General features: G+C 43.8%; 1 protein-coding gene across 2 annotated transcripts in view; it reads left to right on the top strand.

Moving 5' to 3' along the window:
- The window catches only part of CCDC83 (coiled-coil domain containing 83), a 50,830-nt gene that overhangs the window by 19,220 nt on the left and 12,629 nt on the right, over positions 1-18,981 (top strand). For both annotated transcript variants that reach the window (XM_043452640.1, XM_043452641.1), the window contains 4 exons: positions 177-339; positions 3,662-3,829; positions 12,384-12,475; positions 16,737-16,805. In XM_043452640.1, the coding sequence (XP_043308575.1) occupies positions 177-339; positions 3,662-3,829; positions 12,384-12,475; positions 16,737-16,805 (492 nt within the window). The remainder of the gene's footprint in view (positions 1-176; positions 340-3,661; positions 3,830-12,383; positions 12,476-16,736; positions 16,806-18,981) is intronic.

The raw sequence follows: 18,981 nt of genomic DNA, 5'->3' as shown, positions 1-18,981 counted from the left end.
GATGGATTTGCTTTTGAGTCTTCCATCTTCCATATGCTCTTTGGATATATTATTGAATAAATTATTTCATTAACTATTTCTTATTTTGCGAGCCTCAGCATGTGATTCTGTTTTGAGGGAAAACAATGGAGATACTTCAGCAGAGGTAATTAACAACTGTTTGATATTCACGACAGAATAAACGTTTAAAGGATGAACAAATTTGGCACATACGGAAACTACTAAAGGAACTGAGTGAAGAGAAGTCAGAGGGATCCGAAGCTGTAACAAGAGAGGAAGTTGAAAACGCAATGAAGGAAACATGGAAGTTTGAAAGAGACCAGGGACAAAACTTGAAAGGTGATTTAGGAAATTAGAAAATTATCATAAAGCCATATCAAGTTATTTCTTGAATGTATTTTTTTGTCTCCTAATATGTTCAAAATGCCATGGACATACTTCAAAGGACATCATTACCGCCACAACCACAGGGCCATGTAGGTAAGTGGGCGAGAGAAGGAAATAGCAAAGTGGGTGGAGATAGTGAAGCCAAGTGAGGAGGAGTAAGGGCAGTGGTCAGAAACACAACAGGAAGCCCTCTGGCCTTGAACACCAGCCCGCATCCTGTGAGGCACCACCCCGGACTGCAGGCAGTGGTGATCTGCTCTGCTGCGGGGAAACTGTCTCGTTTGGTGTCTTCACTGGCTTCAGCCTCAGCTCAGGCTTGGGAATGGTAAGGAGAGTATAAAGCTTCCTCCCCAGCTCCAGTATCTCTAAGGAAGCTAAGCCCCCTATTTATATGGGGAAAGAGAGGCTGGATTTGGAAAAGGGGACGTTTACAGGACGTGGATAGAAATGATGCTGGTACAGAAGGTGAAAGACGCAGGACAGAGTCTTGCCACGGGCTCGGGAAGTACCAGGGTCCTGAGAGCCGGACCCTCAGTGTTGACACATGCATTGAAGAAAAATTCCTATTTCTTCATCTTGAACTTGCTGCTCAGATTTCTAGATTTTTTTTTTTTTTTTTTTTTTTGCCAGAACCTCTATAAATACCATCCCTGCCAGGACCCTGGAAAACAGGGGAGAAACTGGAGTGCTACCAGAAAGCAGTAGGAGAACCTGAGAGGCAAAAACAAGGGACTAGATTTCCTTGGACTTCCCCAAGCTCTCCAGAGAGCCGACTTACTCCAGCACTTGGCACGGAGCAGGCCCTCCATTCGTAGATGGTTGTCGTTCTGAGTGAAGCAGTTACCAAGGCCACGGGTCAATCAGCAAGCTTCATTTTAGGGGCTCTCTGCCACTGTTCCATAAGCCTCCTCCGGCTGAGCCCCTGTAGTGACAACAGGCACGGGGTGGTGGGTACGTTTCCTGGCTGGCACGTCTCCGGGAGAATCCTGCTTCTGTGTGCAAGGGATGCTTTACGAACTCCCTTGAGATGCGTGTGAGACCCCAGCCGATGCTCAGACATGCTCACTACGCTGCCTCTGCAGGGAGTGGTCCGGTTAGTGGAGGGGTGCCTGTGTGCGGTCTGGGCTGGGGCAGGGGTGCGCGTGTCCCCCAAGGCCGGGGACACGCTGGGCGACTAGGACAGGAGGGCTGGGCGTGTGCGGTGGTCCACGGGAGAAGGAAGCCCGCGGAGGCCGATGAGAGGGAGAGGGAGGGGACGTGTCTACAAGGGCTCTCTGAGGCCGTCATGGGTGGTACCAGATGGTCACCCGCAACTCTGTTCAGTTCACGGAGCAGCCGGGACGGTGCAGAGCCTCCGAGCCGTCTGGACCTGCTGAGAGAGTCCGCATTTGGACAAGGTCACAGGGGGTTTCTGCTCACAGTCAGGTTTGAGAAGTGCTGACAAAACTCCTATCTTCCTACGTTTACCTGGGACGCCTTCAGTTGCGAGGATAAAAATCCACCCCAGACTAGTCCAAGCATAAAGAAGAGGTTAATCTCTTCAAGTAACCAGACAGAAAAGGCAGGGTGCGACTGAGCTGAACCCAGAGCCTCACAGGCTGTCAGAGCTCAGCTTCCGCTTATGCGTCTCCCTCTCCTGCTCCCCTCTCCCTCTCCATCACCCCCTCTTTCTAGCCCACCCTCTCCCTCCCCGCACTGCCCCTCTCATCCCTCTTCCCTCTCTGCCCTCCCCTGGAAAGCTGGCTCCCTTTTCCAAGAACATTCTCCCTGTGAGTCTAGAACTCTGACCATAGACACCTCTGAACGTACATCCTTATAACCTCAAAGTAGAGTGAAGACAAAAAAAGATATGTTTTCTACCAGTTTCAGTGAGAGCATTTCTAGGGAAGGACTCTGAGCCAGGGCCTAGCTTGGGGTGCACGCTCAACCCTGGACCCATCTCTCCGGCCGGGAAGAGGGGCATCTGTGGTCAGTGTATTTACGTGACGAGGGATAGGAGACGTGTGTTACGAGACGGGAAGGGAGAGAGGGGTGCTGGGAAAGCAGAACAGCAGCTGCTACACCCACCTGTCTTTCAAAAGCTTCAGTGACATCAACCAACCCTCCTCGCAAAGCCTGAACGTGGTGCAGGGCTGAGTCAGGGGCAGCCTGCTCCCAGAGGACAGCTGGGTGTAGTGTTCTTAATTGTTTAATAACAAGAACCGCTTGTTAAGGGAATTTAAAAATGTATAATATATTTTGAATATTAATATGTTAAGTATGTATTAAAAATGTATTATTATCACACCTTTGACAAAGACATGTCTGGAGTCCTTCTGGATGTTTGGGCTGAAGAGCATCTCTCTGGCCTGAAAGAATGCTTCACTCATTTCATAAACATTTACTGAGCATCAACTAATGGCCAGATTCTCTGCCAAGTGCTGGGTTGACAGAGATGAATAAGAAGTGGTCTTGCCCTCAGGAGCTCTTAAACCAGATGGGGCGGGGCAGTGAGCCAAACAGCATTAAGTTCATTGTACCTGGTTCTGGTGATGCTTCCTTTTCCAGAATATTCAGCAGCTTGATACTCAGCCTAAAGACTGTGTAGAATATCGTGTATAGTAAGTACACTGGGGCAAACTGAGACAGCTCCATATTTCTACACATTTAACTGAGGAACTTAGCTTTCACTCTGAAGTCTTAACTATGTGGCGACTGGGAAGAGAGGTGATTATGACTATCATATGCTGTCATTTCACACAAGGAAAGCTCAAAGAGTTGATCTGTAAATGATGGAATCAAACAACGTACTTAACAAAAAAAGGTCACCAAGGACAGCGGAAGGATGTAAGTTGGAATTACTTTGCCCAGAGACATAATGACCAGAAAAATGACAATTTACAATAAAAAGTATATGTGAAATAATACATTGTACAAAACAGGATGCTTATCAGGCTATCACAGGCATAATTTAAACTTGTGGGTCCCCAGGCGCATAGGTTGATTGCATGTTTTCATTCTTGGTCACAGCCCCAAACCACACCATCTACTTTAAAATTGTAAAGTTTATTTTTACTTAGCTTTTGAATCATGAGGGATAGATAAATAATAGTTTGAATAGTTTAGATTTCCCTAAATTGTAGATATAAAATTATATTTATGAGTTGATATTTTCTTTTTTTTTTTTTGAGTTGATATTTTCATGTCAAACTTTAATTTCACAAAATCAGACTGCAACATATGATGGTTGCAAGGACAATAGAAATGACCCAAAATCTTTATGTTCTTTCAACAGATACGCGCATCCAAATAAGCAATTCTGAGAAGCTATTTCTTGAGAAACTCAGTGAGAAAGAATATTGGGAGGAATACAAGAATGTAGGGAGTGAACAACATGCGAACCTCCTTACCTCCTTACAGAACGACATCAACAGAGTCAAGGAGAATGCCGAAAAAATGTCAGGTCAGTTGCAAGAAAACTGGTTCAGATTGAATAAAAAAACTGTTGAGGGGGCAGACATTTGGTGAAAGGAAGAAAGAGGTACTCTGGAATCATCCGTCATGCTCTGCTGTCAGCTTGAGCACTATGAGTAAGGATACAGTGGAGGAAGTAAAGAAACTTCCCAGGACTGTCTGTGAAACTGAGGAGGGAAGTGAAGGGAAGGGTGTGTGGGCAGAAGCCTTTTGCCGCCGACTTTGAGAAAGAAGCTGCATTCAGTGGGTGCGGTCTGCATGCTCTCATACCTGGCTCTGGGTCAACTCCACCGCGGAAGGAGGGTCCTGGGAAGGGCTCGTATTAGAGGAGAAATCAGCTGAGGCCCAGCTAGGGCAACCTACCCAAGCTAGACAACCAGAATCGTTCTAGAAGAATGGCCAAGTAAATGCTAAGCTGTCGTCGGAAGGAAACCGGAGAACAAACATGGCACAGGAAGGGAAGAGGGTGGGACAGGAAGGCATCAGGGAGGACAGATCTCACCGGAGGTCACCTGTCTGTCCCTGAGGCCGAGCAGAGTGCCTTCAAAGAACTCCAGCGACCAGAAGAGGGTGGGACAGGAAGGCATCAGGGAGGACAGATCTCACCGGAGGTCACCTGTCTGTCACTGAGGCCGAGCAGAGTGCCTTCAAAGAACTCCAGAGACCAGAAGAGGGTGGGACAGGAAGGCATCAGGGAGGACAGATCTCACCGGAGGTCACCTGTCTGTCCCTGAGGCCGAGCAGAGTGCCTTCAAAGAACTCCAGAGTTGCAGAGACCCGGAAGCCAAGAGTAGGACAAACGGGAGAAATCTGGCCCCAAAGAGCGGCGTAGGTGGATGGCAGTTCTGAGCCCAGCTGGTCCTGGAGCCATGTTCTGTGGGAGGAGGGTGTATGTGGGGTACCCCAGTATCCCCTCTGAGGCTCTGCCCGGTCACCCCGCTTCTGGACCAATTTTCATGCGTGTTTCTCAATTCAGGGCCTCTGCACCACATCGGTGGTGTAAATTTGGCCCTAAATCAGTCTGCAACTGGAGTTAAAATAGTTCAAAAGGTTCTTCTCCCCCAAAAGAAGAGAGTAAGAGTGACACCCTCCTACCCTTGTCTGCTCCCCCAGCTGCTGAGATCCCCTTTCTAGATAGAAACACCATGGCTAGTTCCTTCTGTAACCTTTCGGAAAGATCCTGTGCATGTCTCAGAATATACATGTATGTTACAAAACAGCATGCTACAGATGCAGGTTTTCACTTATTCATTCAAGTAAGAGTATGGACGTCTTTACAGATCGGTACCTGTTGATACTGCCTCATCCTCCCAATGTCTCCTTTGTTTGTTGTACTGTAATTTTTTTAACTACTCCCCTACTCCTAAGTGGTAACTCACTGTAGCTTTAATTTCCATTTCTCTTCCTATAAGCGACAGTGAATATCTTTTCATAAACTCAAGAACCATATGGATTTCCTTTCTGTTCTCATCCTTTGTTCATTTTTCTATTGTGTTGTGGAGCTCTTTACTTTCCGAGGAAATTAGCTGTTTAACTGTGATTTAAGGTGCAAGTATTTTCCCCCTTCATTATTAGTCTTCTGTCTGTGTGGTATTTGTATGAGGAAAATTTGTAGCTTCATAGTGCCCAATTTATCAGTCTTTGATTTTATGATTTGAGATTACAAATACATTCTCTAACTTTCTTCTAGAATTTATTATATCTTCATCTTTATATTTAAATCTCTGATTTTTTTGTGCGAGGCAGGAAACCAACTTTCTTTTTTGCCAGATGACTTTCCAGTTGTCTCAACATCATCTATTAAATGAGCCATTTTTACCCTGTGATCCACAATGATGCCTTTATCACACTTTCATTTCCCATGTGTGTTTGGCTCTCTTTCTATATTTCCTATTCTGTTCCACGGATCTATGTGTTTGTGCAACAAGGCCATAGAGGGAAGTCCCTGCCAGTCCAGTGGTTAAGACTTGGTGTTTTCACTGCTGTGGGCCCAGGTTCAATCCCCAGTTGGGGAACTAAGATCCCATAAGCCATGCAGCATGGCCAAAAGAAAATGCTACCGTTCCAGTGTATTTTAAAAATTTTTAATAGTTTTCTAGCATTCATTTAATAATTTCCTAGCATTCCTCATATAAACTTAACCCATTATCCTGATTAGAAATTTGGATGACTTCTTTGAGCTGAAAATTTTCATGCTGCTGTATCTAACTTGGGGGTGGTGGTAATAAAATTTTTATGCTACTGGTTGAACCTTGGTGTATAGCCAACTTTAGGTTTCATGAGAGAATGGCTGTCATAGGCTTATCTTATTTAGGCATTTCTCTAGTACTCTTGCCTGGAAAACCCCATGGACAGAGGAGTGTGGCAGGCTACAGTCCATTGGGTTGCAAAGAGCTGGGCATGACTGAGCAACTTCACTTTCACTTTCAAGCATGCAGCAGCAATTCTGCCTGAGGACAATTAAACCACTTCGGGGGCCACTCGTTGGACACAATGAATATGAACAGAATGCCTAAATCAATTTGTCTGAAGTCTTACTCCTACCATCCCCTTTTTTTCCCACCTTCCCCCTTCTTCCACGACTTCTCTGAAATTCTCCTCCCACACCCATGACCATGGAGTTTGTGTTAGCTGGACAGCTTTAATTGCAAGGAATAAGTACTTTAGAAGAAAGGGTTTTTATTGCAAGTGAAATGGGATATTAAAATGAAACTTGTAGAATCTGTTTAAACCTGGGTGTCTATACGATGGGTGGTGGTGGTTGTTTGGTCACTAAGTAGTGTCCAATCCTTTTGCGACCCCGTGGACTATCTGCCAGGCTCCTCTGTCCGTGGGGTTTTTCCAGGCAAGAATACTGGAGTGAGTTGCCATTTCCTTCTCCAAGGGATCTTCCTGACCCAGGAGTCGAACCCATGTCTTCTGACTGGCAGGTGGATTTTTTTAATCCCTGAATCACCTGGGAGGCCCCCTATATAATGGATACCACATTCCAAAATACAGTGAGAATCTGCTATGCAGACTGCCAGTATGATGAGGCAGAAAACAGGTTTCATACCTTCTAGCACCAAATTCCAGTTTATAAAAGACACTGAGGAGACCATGAAAAAACTGTTAAAAATTAGGGGTCATTTTTTGGAAAGAGCTCGTGGGTGCAGCAAGTTGTACACTATCCCCCAAAGGGCAGGTAAAGTGTAATTCCTCCTTTACCTCAAATCCAGATGGAAGGTCTTTAAGGAAATTCTTCAGACTGTTCAACATGTATCCCCCACAGTTTGGGGGACACTGGGATCTAGTTTATGACTCACCCCTGTAAAATCTACAGGTTAAGTGACTGACTAGGTAACTGTTCTAACAGCAGCGCACAGGAGAGGTACGTAGCTGCCGCCCTGGGCTGGGCCTGTGTCTCAGTCTATTTCAGCCCCTATAAAGAAGTACCATAGACTAGGTGGCCTGTATATAACACAAATTTGTTTTTCGCAGCTCTGGAGACTGCAAAGTTCAAGGTCAAGGGACTGACAGATTGGGTGCCTAGGGAGAGCTTGCTTCTTGGTTCAGAGACACTGTCTCTCTGCTGTAACCTGACAGAGTGGAAGGGGCAAGAGAGCTCTCTGGGGTCTCTGTTATAAGGGCACTAATCCCACTCATGAGGGCTCTAGCCTCCCGACCTAATGACCTGCCAAATGCCAGGACACTGGGGTTCAGTGTACTAACAATGTGGAGAAGGGGGCGGGGTCGCAGACGTTCAGTCTGCAGCAGCGAGCACTCCCAGAGCAGGTTGTGGCAGAGAGTGGAGCGTTTCCTGTGGACCTGTTGTCTGAGAGAGTGCTGGTACACAGGCCTGTTAAATTTTACCTGCGGGTTGACAAGAGTGGTCAACCCACTCCAAAGAGAAATAGGCGCCTGTACATGTGAGAGGGAGGAGGAGACAGAACCAGAGGTCAAAGGGACAGTCATCAGCCAACCTCCAATGACAGCACATCCCCTGCCCTGCATCAAGGGTGTGCCGGTGAAACGTAACTAGCAGTGGGGAAGGTGGTCCTCCAAAGAACCTACACAAAACACCCCCGAGAGAGGAGCCTCAATCTTGAATGCCAGCTGGCCCCAGAAAGTGAGGCCTTAGCTTGAGACAGGATCAGTCAAGTGAGTGTTTTCTTGTCCTTCCAAGGCTCCCCTTCAGCCCTGAGGGGGAAGGAGGCGTGCCAGCTCAAGCCAGAGGAAACAGTAGTAGGTTTAAGCTAGGAAAGGAACAGCCATAACTTTGAATGAAGCTTGAAATTCCAATTGTTATAAAGACTAGATATCTTAATTTCAGACTGGGAGATCTTCAGTTATCACGAAGGAACCAGAAAAAATCACAGGATTGCCATGCATGTTAGTGAGAGAGGGCTAATAGCCTCACAGTATGCATTTTAAAGGGAAGAGAGAAGAGACGTCCCTGGGTGGTCCCGTGGTTAAGAATTCGCCTTCCAGAGTGGAGGACACAGGTTCGATCCCTAGTCGGGGAACTAAGATCCCACATGCTGTACCATGAGCCACACCTAGAGAAAGCCCGCATGCTGCAACGAAGACCTAGTGCGGCCAAAGCAAAAACAAACACACAAAGAAATGGAAGAGAAAAGCAAGGTTGTCGGTGCCCCATGGTCATGTCTGTTGGACACAGGACTTACCGTGAAGGACAGGAGGACCAAGGATGGAAACAGACGGCCGTCAGATCAGTGCTGGCTCCAGGGACGATGCTCCTCCCTGCATTGTCGCCCGCGGTCTGTGACTGTCCCCTCAGGGCACCTCTGCTCTCTGCCTGCCCCCACTCCATCCTTGCTTCCCACAGACTAACTGAAGAGCGTCATCGTGACCACCTACCTAGTCAAGCATGATCAAAGACCTCCGCCCGTGGCGCCTCTTGGGCCATCGGCTGGCACCAGCACAAACCGTGCTCTGGTCGGCTGTCCAGCCTCCCTGACCCAGCAGCTGCCCTGAGCCCTGGGGGCCTGGGGAGGGGGCACCTGGACCCGCCTCCCCGGACTTCAGTTTGAAGGAGATGTCAGGACACTGGGAGCAGAGGACACACCCCCTGACATATCCAGGACAAGGCTTTTGTTCTCAGTAAAAGGAAATTTTAGATTTTTTTAAAACTTCTCTTTAAATTGTTTTAATTTAAAATTTTAAATTTTTTAAAAAAAATTTTAAAGTGTTTTATTTTAAAAATTTTTAGATTTTATTAAACCCTTAGATGAGTCCCAGGAATAGAGAAAGTATGGAGTTATTAGAAAACAGCAGATATTAGAGTCACAGAGAGTTTTTCCTTTGGTCCTTGACCAGATGCATGGGACAGGGATCCTTAAAAGCCTCTCTGGGCACTAAGTGAGTTAAAAGGCGTGAATTCAAGCCCGCCTCTTTGAATGCCAGTTTCTCCCTCTGATCACCTCAGTGACCTCCACGAGAACTCATGGCCCCAGGACCTGCTTTCCGAACTTGTCTCATCTCACAAGTCCCTTTGAGTTAGATGCCACTGTGCTCAGTTTATGAGGGAACAGAGGCCTGGAAGAGTTCACGGCTTTAAACTCAGACTTATTAAGTAGTGGAAATGGGAGGTGAACCCAGGTGCGTGTCAGACCCAAGCCGATAAGCTTCCAGTAGCCCTCCCCACTCCGTGACTCACCTAACACCCACTCTGCCTGAAGGAACTGATGCGTGGCCAGTGTTACCACCTGCCCCTGCTCAGCCTTGTCCAGAGAGGGGTCACAGGAAGCCAGCGGCCCAGGAGAGGATGAGCCCGGTGTAGCAGTGTGACACGGGAAGTGGGTGAAGAGTGAACAACCGACCCCCAAAGCTTGTGGGGTGGAGCTGAAGCAGAGCCAGACACGACAAGGAAAGGAGAGCAATGCAAGGCAAACGTTGGACCAGGCATCTGAGCAGCCAGGAGTCTAAAAGCACAAAGTCGTAATCTCCCATTTGCAATGTCCCAGACTTTTCTGGGGAGGAGACTTTTACATACTCCCAGTTTCCCTGGGAGTATTCACAATTGTAGGGTCAATCAGTTCAGTTCAGTCACTCAGTCACGTCCGACTCTTTGCGACCCCATGGACTGCAGCACGCCAGGCCTCCCTGTCCATCACCAACTCCCGGAGTTTACCCAAACTCATGTCCATTAATCAGTGATGCCATCCAACCATCTCATCCTCTGCTGTCCCCTTCTCCCGCCTTCAATCTTTCCCAGCATCAGGATCTTTTCCAATGAGTCAGTTTTTCACATCAGGTGGCCAAAGTATTGGAGTTTCAGCTTCAGCAACAGTCCTTCCAATCAATATTCAGGAATGATTTCCTTTAGGATGGATTGGTTGGATCTTCTTGCAGTCCAAGGGACTCTCAAGAGTCTTTTCCAACATCACAGTTCAAAAGCACGAATTCTTTGGCGTTCAGCTTTCTTTATGGTCCAACTTTCATATCCATACATGACTCCTGGAAAAACCTTTGTTTTGACTATATGGACCTTTGTTGGCAAAGTAATGTCTCTGCTTTTTAATGCTGTCTAGGTTGGTCATAGCTTTTCTTCCAAGGAGCAAGCGTCTTTTAATTTCATGGCTGCAGTCACCCGGGATTGCAATAAAGAAGGATATGGAAGAGAAGTCTTGACTCTCTGCTCTCAGAGTTTTCCTTGAATAGGGGAAGCGGTTATGCCAGTATGAAACACAATGAGGGCTGAATGGCTCTAGCCTAGCTCCCTGTGCCTGTTTCCAGAGCCTTAGTTTGCCTCCAAAGTATTCAAAGACCAGACCTGCACATCTTCTTCCCTGTAGCCTAAGACCCCCAAGAGTTCTTAGAGTCAGCTTTGGCTGACTTGGTCTGTGGGGAAAATTTTCCCTTTGAAATAATGTCCTAAATGGCTGTTATGTCCCACAACAGTCTCAATACAATAGTATTGTTTCATTACAGAATAAGTTAAATGAATCGCTGTGGACCAGTCTAGAAACCTAGGGCTTCCCTTGTGGCTCAGCTGGTAAGGAATCTGCCTGCAATTCAGGAGACCTGGGTTCGATCCCTGGGTTGGGAAGATCCCCTGGAGGAGGGAAAGGCTACAACCATAACTGTCAACATCATTTGTAGGAGACAATACTCTCTGACTTCCAAATAATTATCTTCCAACTGTTATAAATAAAACTCATCTAATGGGGACATGTAACACTGATGTCATCATAGAGCACAACTCTGACGATTCTGACTTAGAGGGTACACTGCCCTCCTGTTGCAGACAGCTAACTATGTCACTGTATTCAGTCTTCACTCAGGTATTACCTCCTCAAAAAAGCTTTCTCTGATCACTCTATCTAAAATGGAAAATGTTAGTTTTTCAATTGTTTTCCCCTTTTTACTTTTGACTGTGCTGGGTCTTCATTGCTTTGCATTTTCTAGTTGCAGTAAGCTGGGGCTCCTCTCTGTTGCAGTGGTCGGGCTTCTCCAGGTGTGGAGCACGGACTCCAGGTACTTGGGCGTCGGTATCTGTGGTCCCCATGATCTAGGGCACAGGCTCAGGGGTGTGGCCCACGGGCTTAGTTGCTCTATGGCATGTGGGATCTTCCCGGACCAGGGATCAAACCTGTGTACCCTGCAATGGCAGGCAGATTCTTATCTACTGCATCACCAGGGAAGTGTGAGAATTTTTGTTTTTCTTCATCACATGCCTCACCACCTAAAATATTATTCACTGGCTTCCCCACCAGGATGTATGTGTCATAAGGGCAGGAGTTCTGTCTCTCATTTGGTAATATTCCCAGTGCCTTAAATAGTGTCATGCACATCAAAAGAACTCGATGATGATTTGCTGAATAAAAGAATGAACAAACGAGACTCATTTATCCAGATTCATTTCTCTCCACTCCCTAAAGCAGCCCTCATGTCACTTTATCTTGCTTTCCTTAAACAGCAGTGTTCATTATATGACCTCTGAGCATCCTTCAAGGCCCCAGGTTTTTGACTCTTTGCTCTCTCAGTTCTGACGTTCATTATGTGAGAAGACCTGCAGAGGATCCTGCCCTTGCATCTCTGTTCTCCCCTCTTGCTCTGAGCCCAGCTCAGATCCGGTCTGCTGACTTCCCCAGCCCCTCTCCGCCTCGCTCTCCTCTCCTCCTTCTGTCTTTCCTGTCCCAGGAAACGTGTGCCAAGAACATTGGAAATTCAGTTAGATGGCATTAGATGTACAGGATGCTACTTGCGTGTATAATCAAATCTCTTCATATTTAATTTGTGGAATCAGAAGTAGTGTGATATGAAGGGTAGATGGCTTCAGAGGCACTAAAGCGTTGGAAATCCTTTAAAAATACAAATATTCATGAGAGATACCATCTCCAACGAATTCCCATTAAGGCATTAGTAAACTGTTGGAGCATTTTGGCTCATTAGAGGTACTAGATTCTTCAGTAAGACTGTACTTTGAAAATTCAGGGGAAAAAAATACGAAGAAAGGTGAGGTGGGGATCATGGAAGATAAAGTTTACAACTTGATAGTTTTACCTAAGATCTCAAGCTTTCTAATTTTCTTTTTAAAGAACAGTATAAAATCACCCTGGAAGATGATAGAAAGAAAATAATCAGAGAAACTTTGTTGCAGCAGGACCAAAAGAAGGAATGGGCCACAGAGGTATATGTCAATTTTCTTTTCTTTTTTTTTTAATAGTAGATTTTTCTTCTTCTCACAGAGAACTTCAAAATTTTAAGTGAAATATAGTTGATGTATACTATTATGTTATTAATTAAAATTAAATTTACCAACTGAACTATCAGGGAAGCCCAGTGTATAAATTGAATTTATACTTGACTTTTCTGGGCTTTGGTTTCCCAGTCTATAAAAAGGGGACAATAATACTAATATTTACCTTTAATGAATACTATGAGGACTGAGATGATTTAAGTAGCATGGTGCCTTATAAGAGCAAGAGCTCTGGAAATTAATATTCAGTTATTTTAAAGTATAATAATAATGACTATACAAATTGTGAAATTTTGGATGAACTATAGGATGAAACATAATTTGTCTATAAAGTACTTTCTTACATACGCAAACCTAAGAGAGTACACTTTATGTTGCTGGAGCTTTAAAAATTGAGGATATAAAAAAATGTTTGAGATATAATTTCCAATTCATCTTTTCTAATCTTTGTTTTGTCCGAAATATCTGCCTGTCTTTCCTTTCCACTGTTGTCCTTCATCTTGCTCTGGGGCTTCCCTTGTGGCTCAGCTGGTAAAGAATCTGCCTGCAATGCAGGAGACCTGGGTTTGATCCCTGGGTTGGGAAGATCCCCTGGAGAAGGGAAAGGCTACCCACCCCAGTATTCTAGCCTGGAGAATTCCATGGATTGTATAGTCCATGGGGTCGCAAAGAGTCGGACACGACTGAGTGGCTTTCACTTGCACTATTATCTTGCTCCAGCCTGTGTCCTAAATCTGTGAGATCCCCGCTGGGATTGTCTCTCTATCTGGGACATCCTTTCTTTGGAGTGATAAGCATCTGGCCTTTTCTAGAGTTCTTCATTGAATTTCTGTTGCTATTGTTTGTTGCTTCCCTTTTGGTTCTATTATTCTTTCAGTATTCCTATGCCATTGCACAATTTTGATTGATTTATACAAATACAGAGGATATGGAGGAGAACTGATCAATGGTTTTGCTTGCCCATGCAATTGAGCCCCTTTGGGAATGAATATGATTAAACGGTGAAATCAATAAGTGATCTGAGCTTAGTTAAGATGGTTAAAAATGCATATGTCAATCAAGTATGCTTTTAGTATGTACCTTCAGTATATAATGAAGACTGCCCCCAATACTGTTCCTAGTATTTTACATTAAAATCTCTCAACAATCCTATAAGGGGGAGACTTGCTAATAAGAAGACAGAGACACAGAGAAATATTGTGCCTTGCCTAGAGCATGTGGCGGAATTGACATTTAAGAAGTCTTTTTCAGATCAGTACTCTTAATTATTACACTGTATGTTTTCTTTTCCCCACATAATGCCAAACACCCACATAAGTGAATTGATGTTTCTCATTTTTTTCTGGTCATCTTATCATGTGGATGGTGGTGATGGAGTAGTCGCTAAGTCGTGTCCAACTCTTTGCATCCCCATGGACTGTAGCCCACCAGGCCCCTCTGTCCATGGGATTTCACAGGCAAGAATACTGGAGTGGGTTGCCATTTCCTTCTCCAGGGCACCGTCCCAACTCAGGGATGGAAACTCCATCTCCTGAATTGTGGGTGGATTCTTTACCATTGAGCTACCAGGGAAGCCCATATTTCATCATGTAGTTAACTTCTAAAATCTACTTTTGTGCAACCTTAGCTGCTTATTTGGAGAAGGAAATGGCAACCCACTCCAGTGCTCTTGGCTGGAGAATTCCATGGATAGAGAATCCTGGCAGGCTACAGCCCATGGGGTCGCAAAGAGTCAGACACAACTGAACAACAAACACACAGTTGCTTGTTAGAGTCACCTGGAAAGTTTGTTTAACCCACATGGGTCCTGGGCCCCACCCACCAAGATGTGCTTGTAATTGACCTGAGATTTTGCCTGGGCTTTTGAATTTCTCAAAATATCCAGGAGATTCTAATGTGTAGTCAAAGCTGAGAACACTACTCCATTGTTAGTGAAATAAGTCATTAGCTAACTAAATTCATTTATGAGCTACTTCCTACTTTTGTTCAAAGAAAATTCTATGTCTAAATAAACTTTAGTCTTACCATTTGGAGCTGAACTTTTTACATGGTTCCTGGGAAATAGAGGTTCACTCTTATTTAATTAACATGATTTTTAAAAAAAGGAATTTATTGCAAGTCTTCCTACTCAAAGCACTTACTAAAATCTACCTTTCATATAGTTTTAAATTCTTTCAATCCATGTTTATGAGCCAGAATATTTTTCTCAATTTCTCTTCTTTTGGTTGTGTCCTTCAGTTACTTTGCTGTGTGGTATCCTGGTGGCTCAGACAGTAAAGAATCTGCCTGCAATTTGGGAGAGACCGGGGTTCGATCCCTGGGTCAGGAAGATCCCCTGGAGAAGGGAATGGCAACCCACTCCAGTATTCTTGCCTGGAGAATTCCATGGACAGAGGAGCCTGGCGGGCTACCTTACATAAGGGTCGGACATGACTGGGCAACTAACACTTTCACTTTCATCCATATAAAAGTACCTTACATATAAACGTGACCTGCTGTCCACTATAAAATTCCTTTGGGTGAAATTGTAAATATTCTAGTAACTGAAAATGAAATTACATCTTATGATCCTACTGATAAAGTAAGGCTTTCCCTGTTTTTTTAATTTAAAATGCTTTTCTCCAGGAGAAGACCTAGCTATAGCCTGCTAACCTGCAACTATTTGCTATTAGGTTTATAAATAGGTACATTGTTGTTACTGACCTGCAGAAATGTTTCAGATTTAAAAGGTAGTTACATCATCTATCCTTGCTCTTGCTACATGTTAAATTATGCCTGTGACCATAAACTTGAAGAAAGTTTGATCACTGTAGTTTAGCCATCTTAATGGCGGAACAGGGCTTCCCTGTTGGCGAAGAATCCGCCCGCCAATGCAGGAGACGTGGGTTCCATCCCTGATCTGAGAAGATCCCACGTGCGGTGGAGCAACTATGCCCGGGCGCCGCAGCTATTCAGCTGCGGAGCCTGTGCGCCAGAGCCCGGCGCTGCTGCTACCGAAGTCGGCGCGTTCTGGAGCCTGTGCTCCACGGCGAGAGAAGCCCCCACAGACAGAAGCCCACACACCACATCCAGAGGAAAGCCCCAGCAGCGGCGAAGACCCGGCACAGCCGAAATCAGTGCATAAAGTTAATTCGCACATTTAAACGGTGAAGCAGGTCACTTCATGACTGACTTCACCAAGGCAGTCAGATTCAGTCACACTAGCGGCCAAATTGATTGGACAACCACCGTCCAGTTCTTTCAATCATCTGTGCTCAGTTCAGTTCAGCGCAGTTCAGTCGCTTAGTCGTGTCCGACTCTTTGCGACCCCGTGAATCGCAGCACACCAGGCCTCCCTGTCCATCGCCAACTCACGGAGCTTACCCATGTCCATGAGTCAGTGATGCCATCCAGCCATCTCACCCTCTATCATCCCCTTCTCCTCCTGCCCCCAATCCCTCCCAGCATCAGGGTCTTTTCCAATGAGTCAACTCTTCGTATGAGGTGGCCAAAGTATTGGAGTTCCAGCTTCAGCATCAGTCCTTCCAATGAACACCCAGGACTGATCTCCTTCAGGATGGACTGGTTGGATCTCCAAGGGACTCTCAGGAGTCTTCTCCAACACCACAGTTCAAAAGCATCCATTCTTTGGTGCTCAGCTTTCTTTATAGTCCAACTCTCCCATCCATACATGACCACTGGAAAAACCATAGCCTTGACCAGATGGACCTTTGTTGGCAAAGTAATGTCTCTGCTTTTTAATATGCTATCTAGGTTGGTCATAATTTTCCTTCCAAGGAGTAAGCGTCTTTTAATTTCATGGCTGCAGTCACCATCTGCAGTGATTTTGGAGCCCCCCAAAATAAAGTCTGACACTGTTTCCACTGTCTCCCCATCTATTTCCCATGAAGTGATGGGACCAGATGCCATGATCTTAGTTTTCTGAATGTTAGGCTTTAAGCCAACTTTTCATTCTCCTCTTTCACTTTCATCTGTGTTAGGCAGTCTAAATCAGGAAAAACAGCACGATAGGATAATAAAGAAAGAACAATGGGACCCAAAGTTTTTAGGCATATTTCCAAAGTTCCTAGAAACCATAATTTTAACTGTTCAGATAAATTGATTGTGTATCATCGCTTTAAAAAAAAAAAAAAGTGAAATGCTTTGTGGCAGCTCTTTTTAATACAGGAAAAAATTTTTTTTTTTTTTTTAGAATGCTCTAAGGTTCATTGACAAGGGCAGCTATCGAGAGATCTGGGAAAATGACTGGCTCAATAAAGAGGTAAGTGGAATTTTAAAAAATGAAAACAATTTCTTCTTTCTCATCTTTCTGAACCGGAAATGACTTTTATTTATGAGCTGAAGTCATGGGGAAAGCATGGATATGTGACTGACCGAGGTAAAATGAAATTCAAGTGGAGTCCTAATCTTATTACAAGCTGTTACTCAATGAACACCATAAATTATTTCAGTAATAACCACAAGTCATCTTTAGTGTCACAATTTTCATACAATACACTCAAGTGTCTAAAACTTCTTGACATTCTAAAACTGACCCGGCCTTCCTCTGAACCCTATTTGCTCCTGAGTGATGGAAGCAAGGCTGAAGGATCATTCTAACTTCATTCTCTTTGGTTTTAAATTGTCTCTTCAGGTATTCAAATGGGAATGGAAGAGGTAAAACTGTCATTATATGCAGATGACATGACACTGTATATAGAAAACCCTAAAGACTACACACAAAAACTACTAGAGCTGATAAACTAAGTGAACAAGGTAGCAGGACACAAGAATCAACATACAGAAATTAGGTATATTTCTTTACATTAACAATGAAATATCAGAAAGGGAATGCAAACAATCAATCTCTTTTAAAATCACATTTTTAAAAAAGCACGTAGGAATAAACTTCTTAAAGGAGGTGAAAGACATGCTGAGAACTATAAAACATTGGTAAAGGAAATTGAAGATGATTCAAAGAAATGGAAAGATGTCCTATATGCTCTTGGATTAGAAGAATTAATATTGTTAAAACGGCCATAGTACCCAAAGCAACCTACAAGCTTAATGCCATCCCTATCAACTTACCCATGACATTTTTCACAAAACTGGAACAAATAATCCTAAAATTTATGTAAAAGACTCAGACTTACCAAAACAATCCTGAGGAAAAAGAGTGAAGCAGGAGGCATAACCCTCCCAGACTTCAGAGAATTCTACAAAGCTACGGTAATCAAAACAGCCTGGCTGGGGCAAAATCAGACATATGAATTGATGCAACAGAGTAGAGAGCCCAGAAATAAACCTGCATACCTATGGTCAATTAATCTTCAACAAAGGCAAGATATACATTGAGGAAAAGATAGTCTCTTCCAGCGGTGTTGTGAAAGCTGGACAGCTGCATGTGAATCAAAGTCAGAACACTCCCTCACACCACACACAACAGTAAACTCAGAATAGCTATATGTAAGACATAATGCCATGAAGCCCCTAGGAGAGAACACAGGCGAAACATTCTCTGATATAAATCATAGCGATATTTTCTTAGGGCAGTCTCCCAAGACAATACAAATTAAAGCAAAAATGAACAAATGAGATCTAATCAAACCTAAAAGCTTTCACACAGTAAAGAAAACCGCGAACAAAATGAAAGAACAGCCTATGGACTGGGAGAAAAATATCTGCAAATGATACAAACAACAAGGACTTAACTTCCAAAATATACAAATAGTTCATATAATTCAATAACTGAATATTTCCACATGGATGTCACATAGGTACTTCAAACTCAACATACCTGAAATTTATTAAATTTCTTCTTAGATCGTCTTTTCCTGCATTTCCTTTTTCACCATCTGCTCAGACACCCAAGGTAAAATTTTCACCATCAGCTTAATTTCTATTTTCCTTGCTCTCATTTGACTGAATAGAGTTGGTGAGTCTAACAAACAAAAAATTTAAAAATGAATATGCTTTCTGTGATATTGATAATTATCTTGAAGTTGCCTTTATAAAGTCATGGTGAGTAGGACTTCATACTATTTCCAAAATTAATCAAGATGAATCCTCAATTTTAAAAAATAAATATTAATTTAAACAAACTCAAGGTGAGCTCAATAGTTAAAGAATATTATAGAGGAACTTAGTTCTTATACTTTTATTAAATATGACAGTATGATCCCAGTAATAATAATTTAACAATTCAGATCTTAAATTCTGTTAAGATATCATAGACATTAGGTTCAGAGAAAATGACTACAAAAATTTACATCTGACTGATAAGAAAGACTGTTTGGTGCCTTGGTCCTTCCTACTAAAGCCACAAATTACATTTTGTTTTGTTTTATTTTTTAATTTTCATAACTCAGTGGAAATAAAAGACAGAAAAATGTCAAGTTTAATTTAATCATGAGCAAAAAGAGCTCATTAATAAAGAAAAAATCATTTTAAAGAAATTC

The sequence above is a fragment of the Cervus canadensis genome, chromosome 29 (assembly GCF_019320065.1).
Source record: "Cervus canadensis isolate Bull #8, Minnesota chromosome 29, ASM1932006v1, whole genome shotgun sequence".
Taxonomy (NCBI): domain Eukaryota; kingdom Metazoa; phylum Chordata; class Mammalia; order Artiodactyla; family Cervidae; genus Cervus; species Cervus canadensis.
This window is presented reverse-complemented; position numbering and strand designations above follow the sequence as displayed.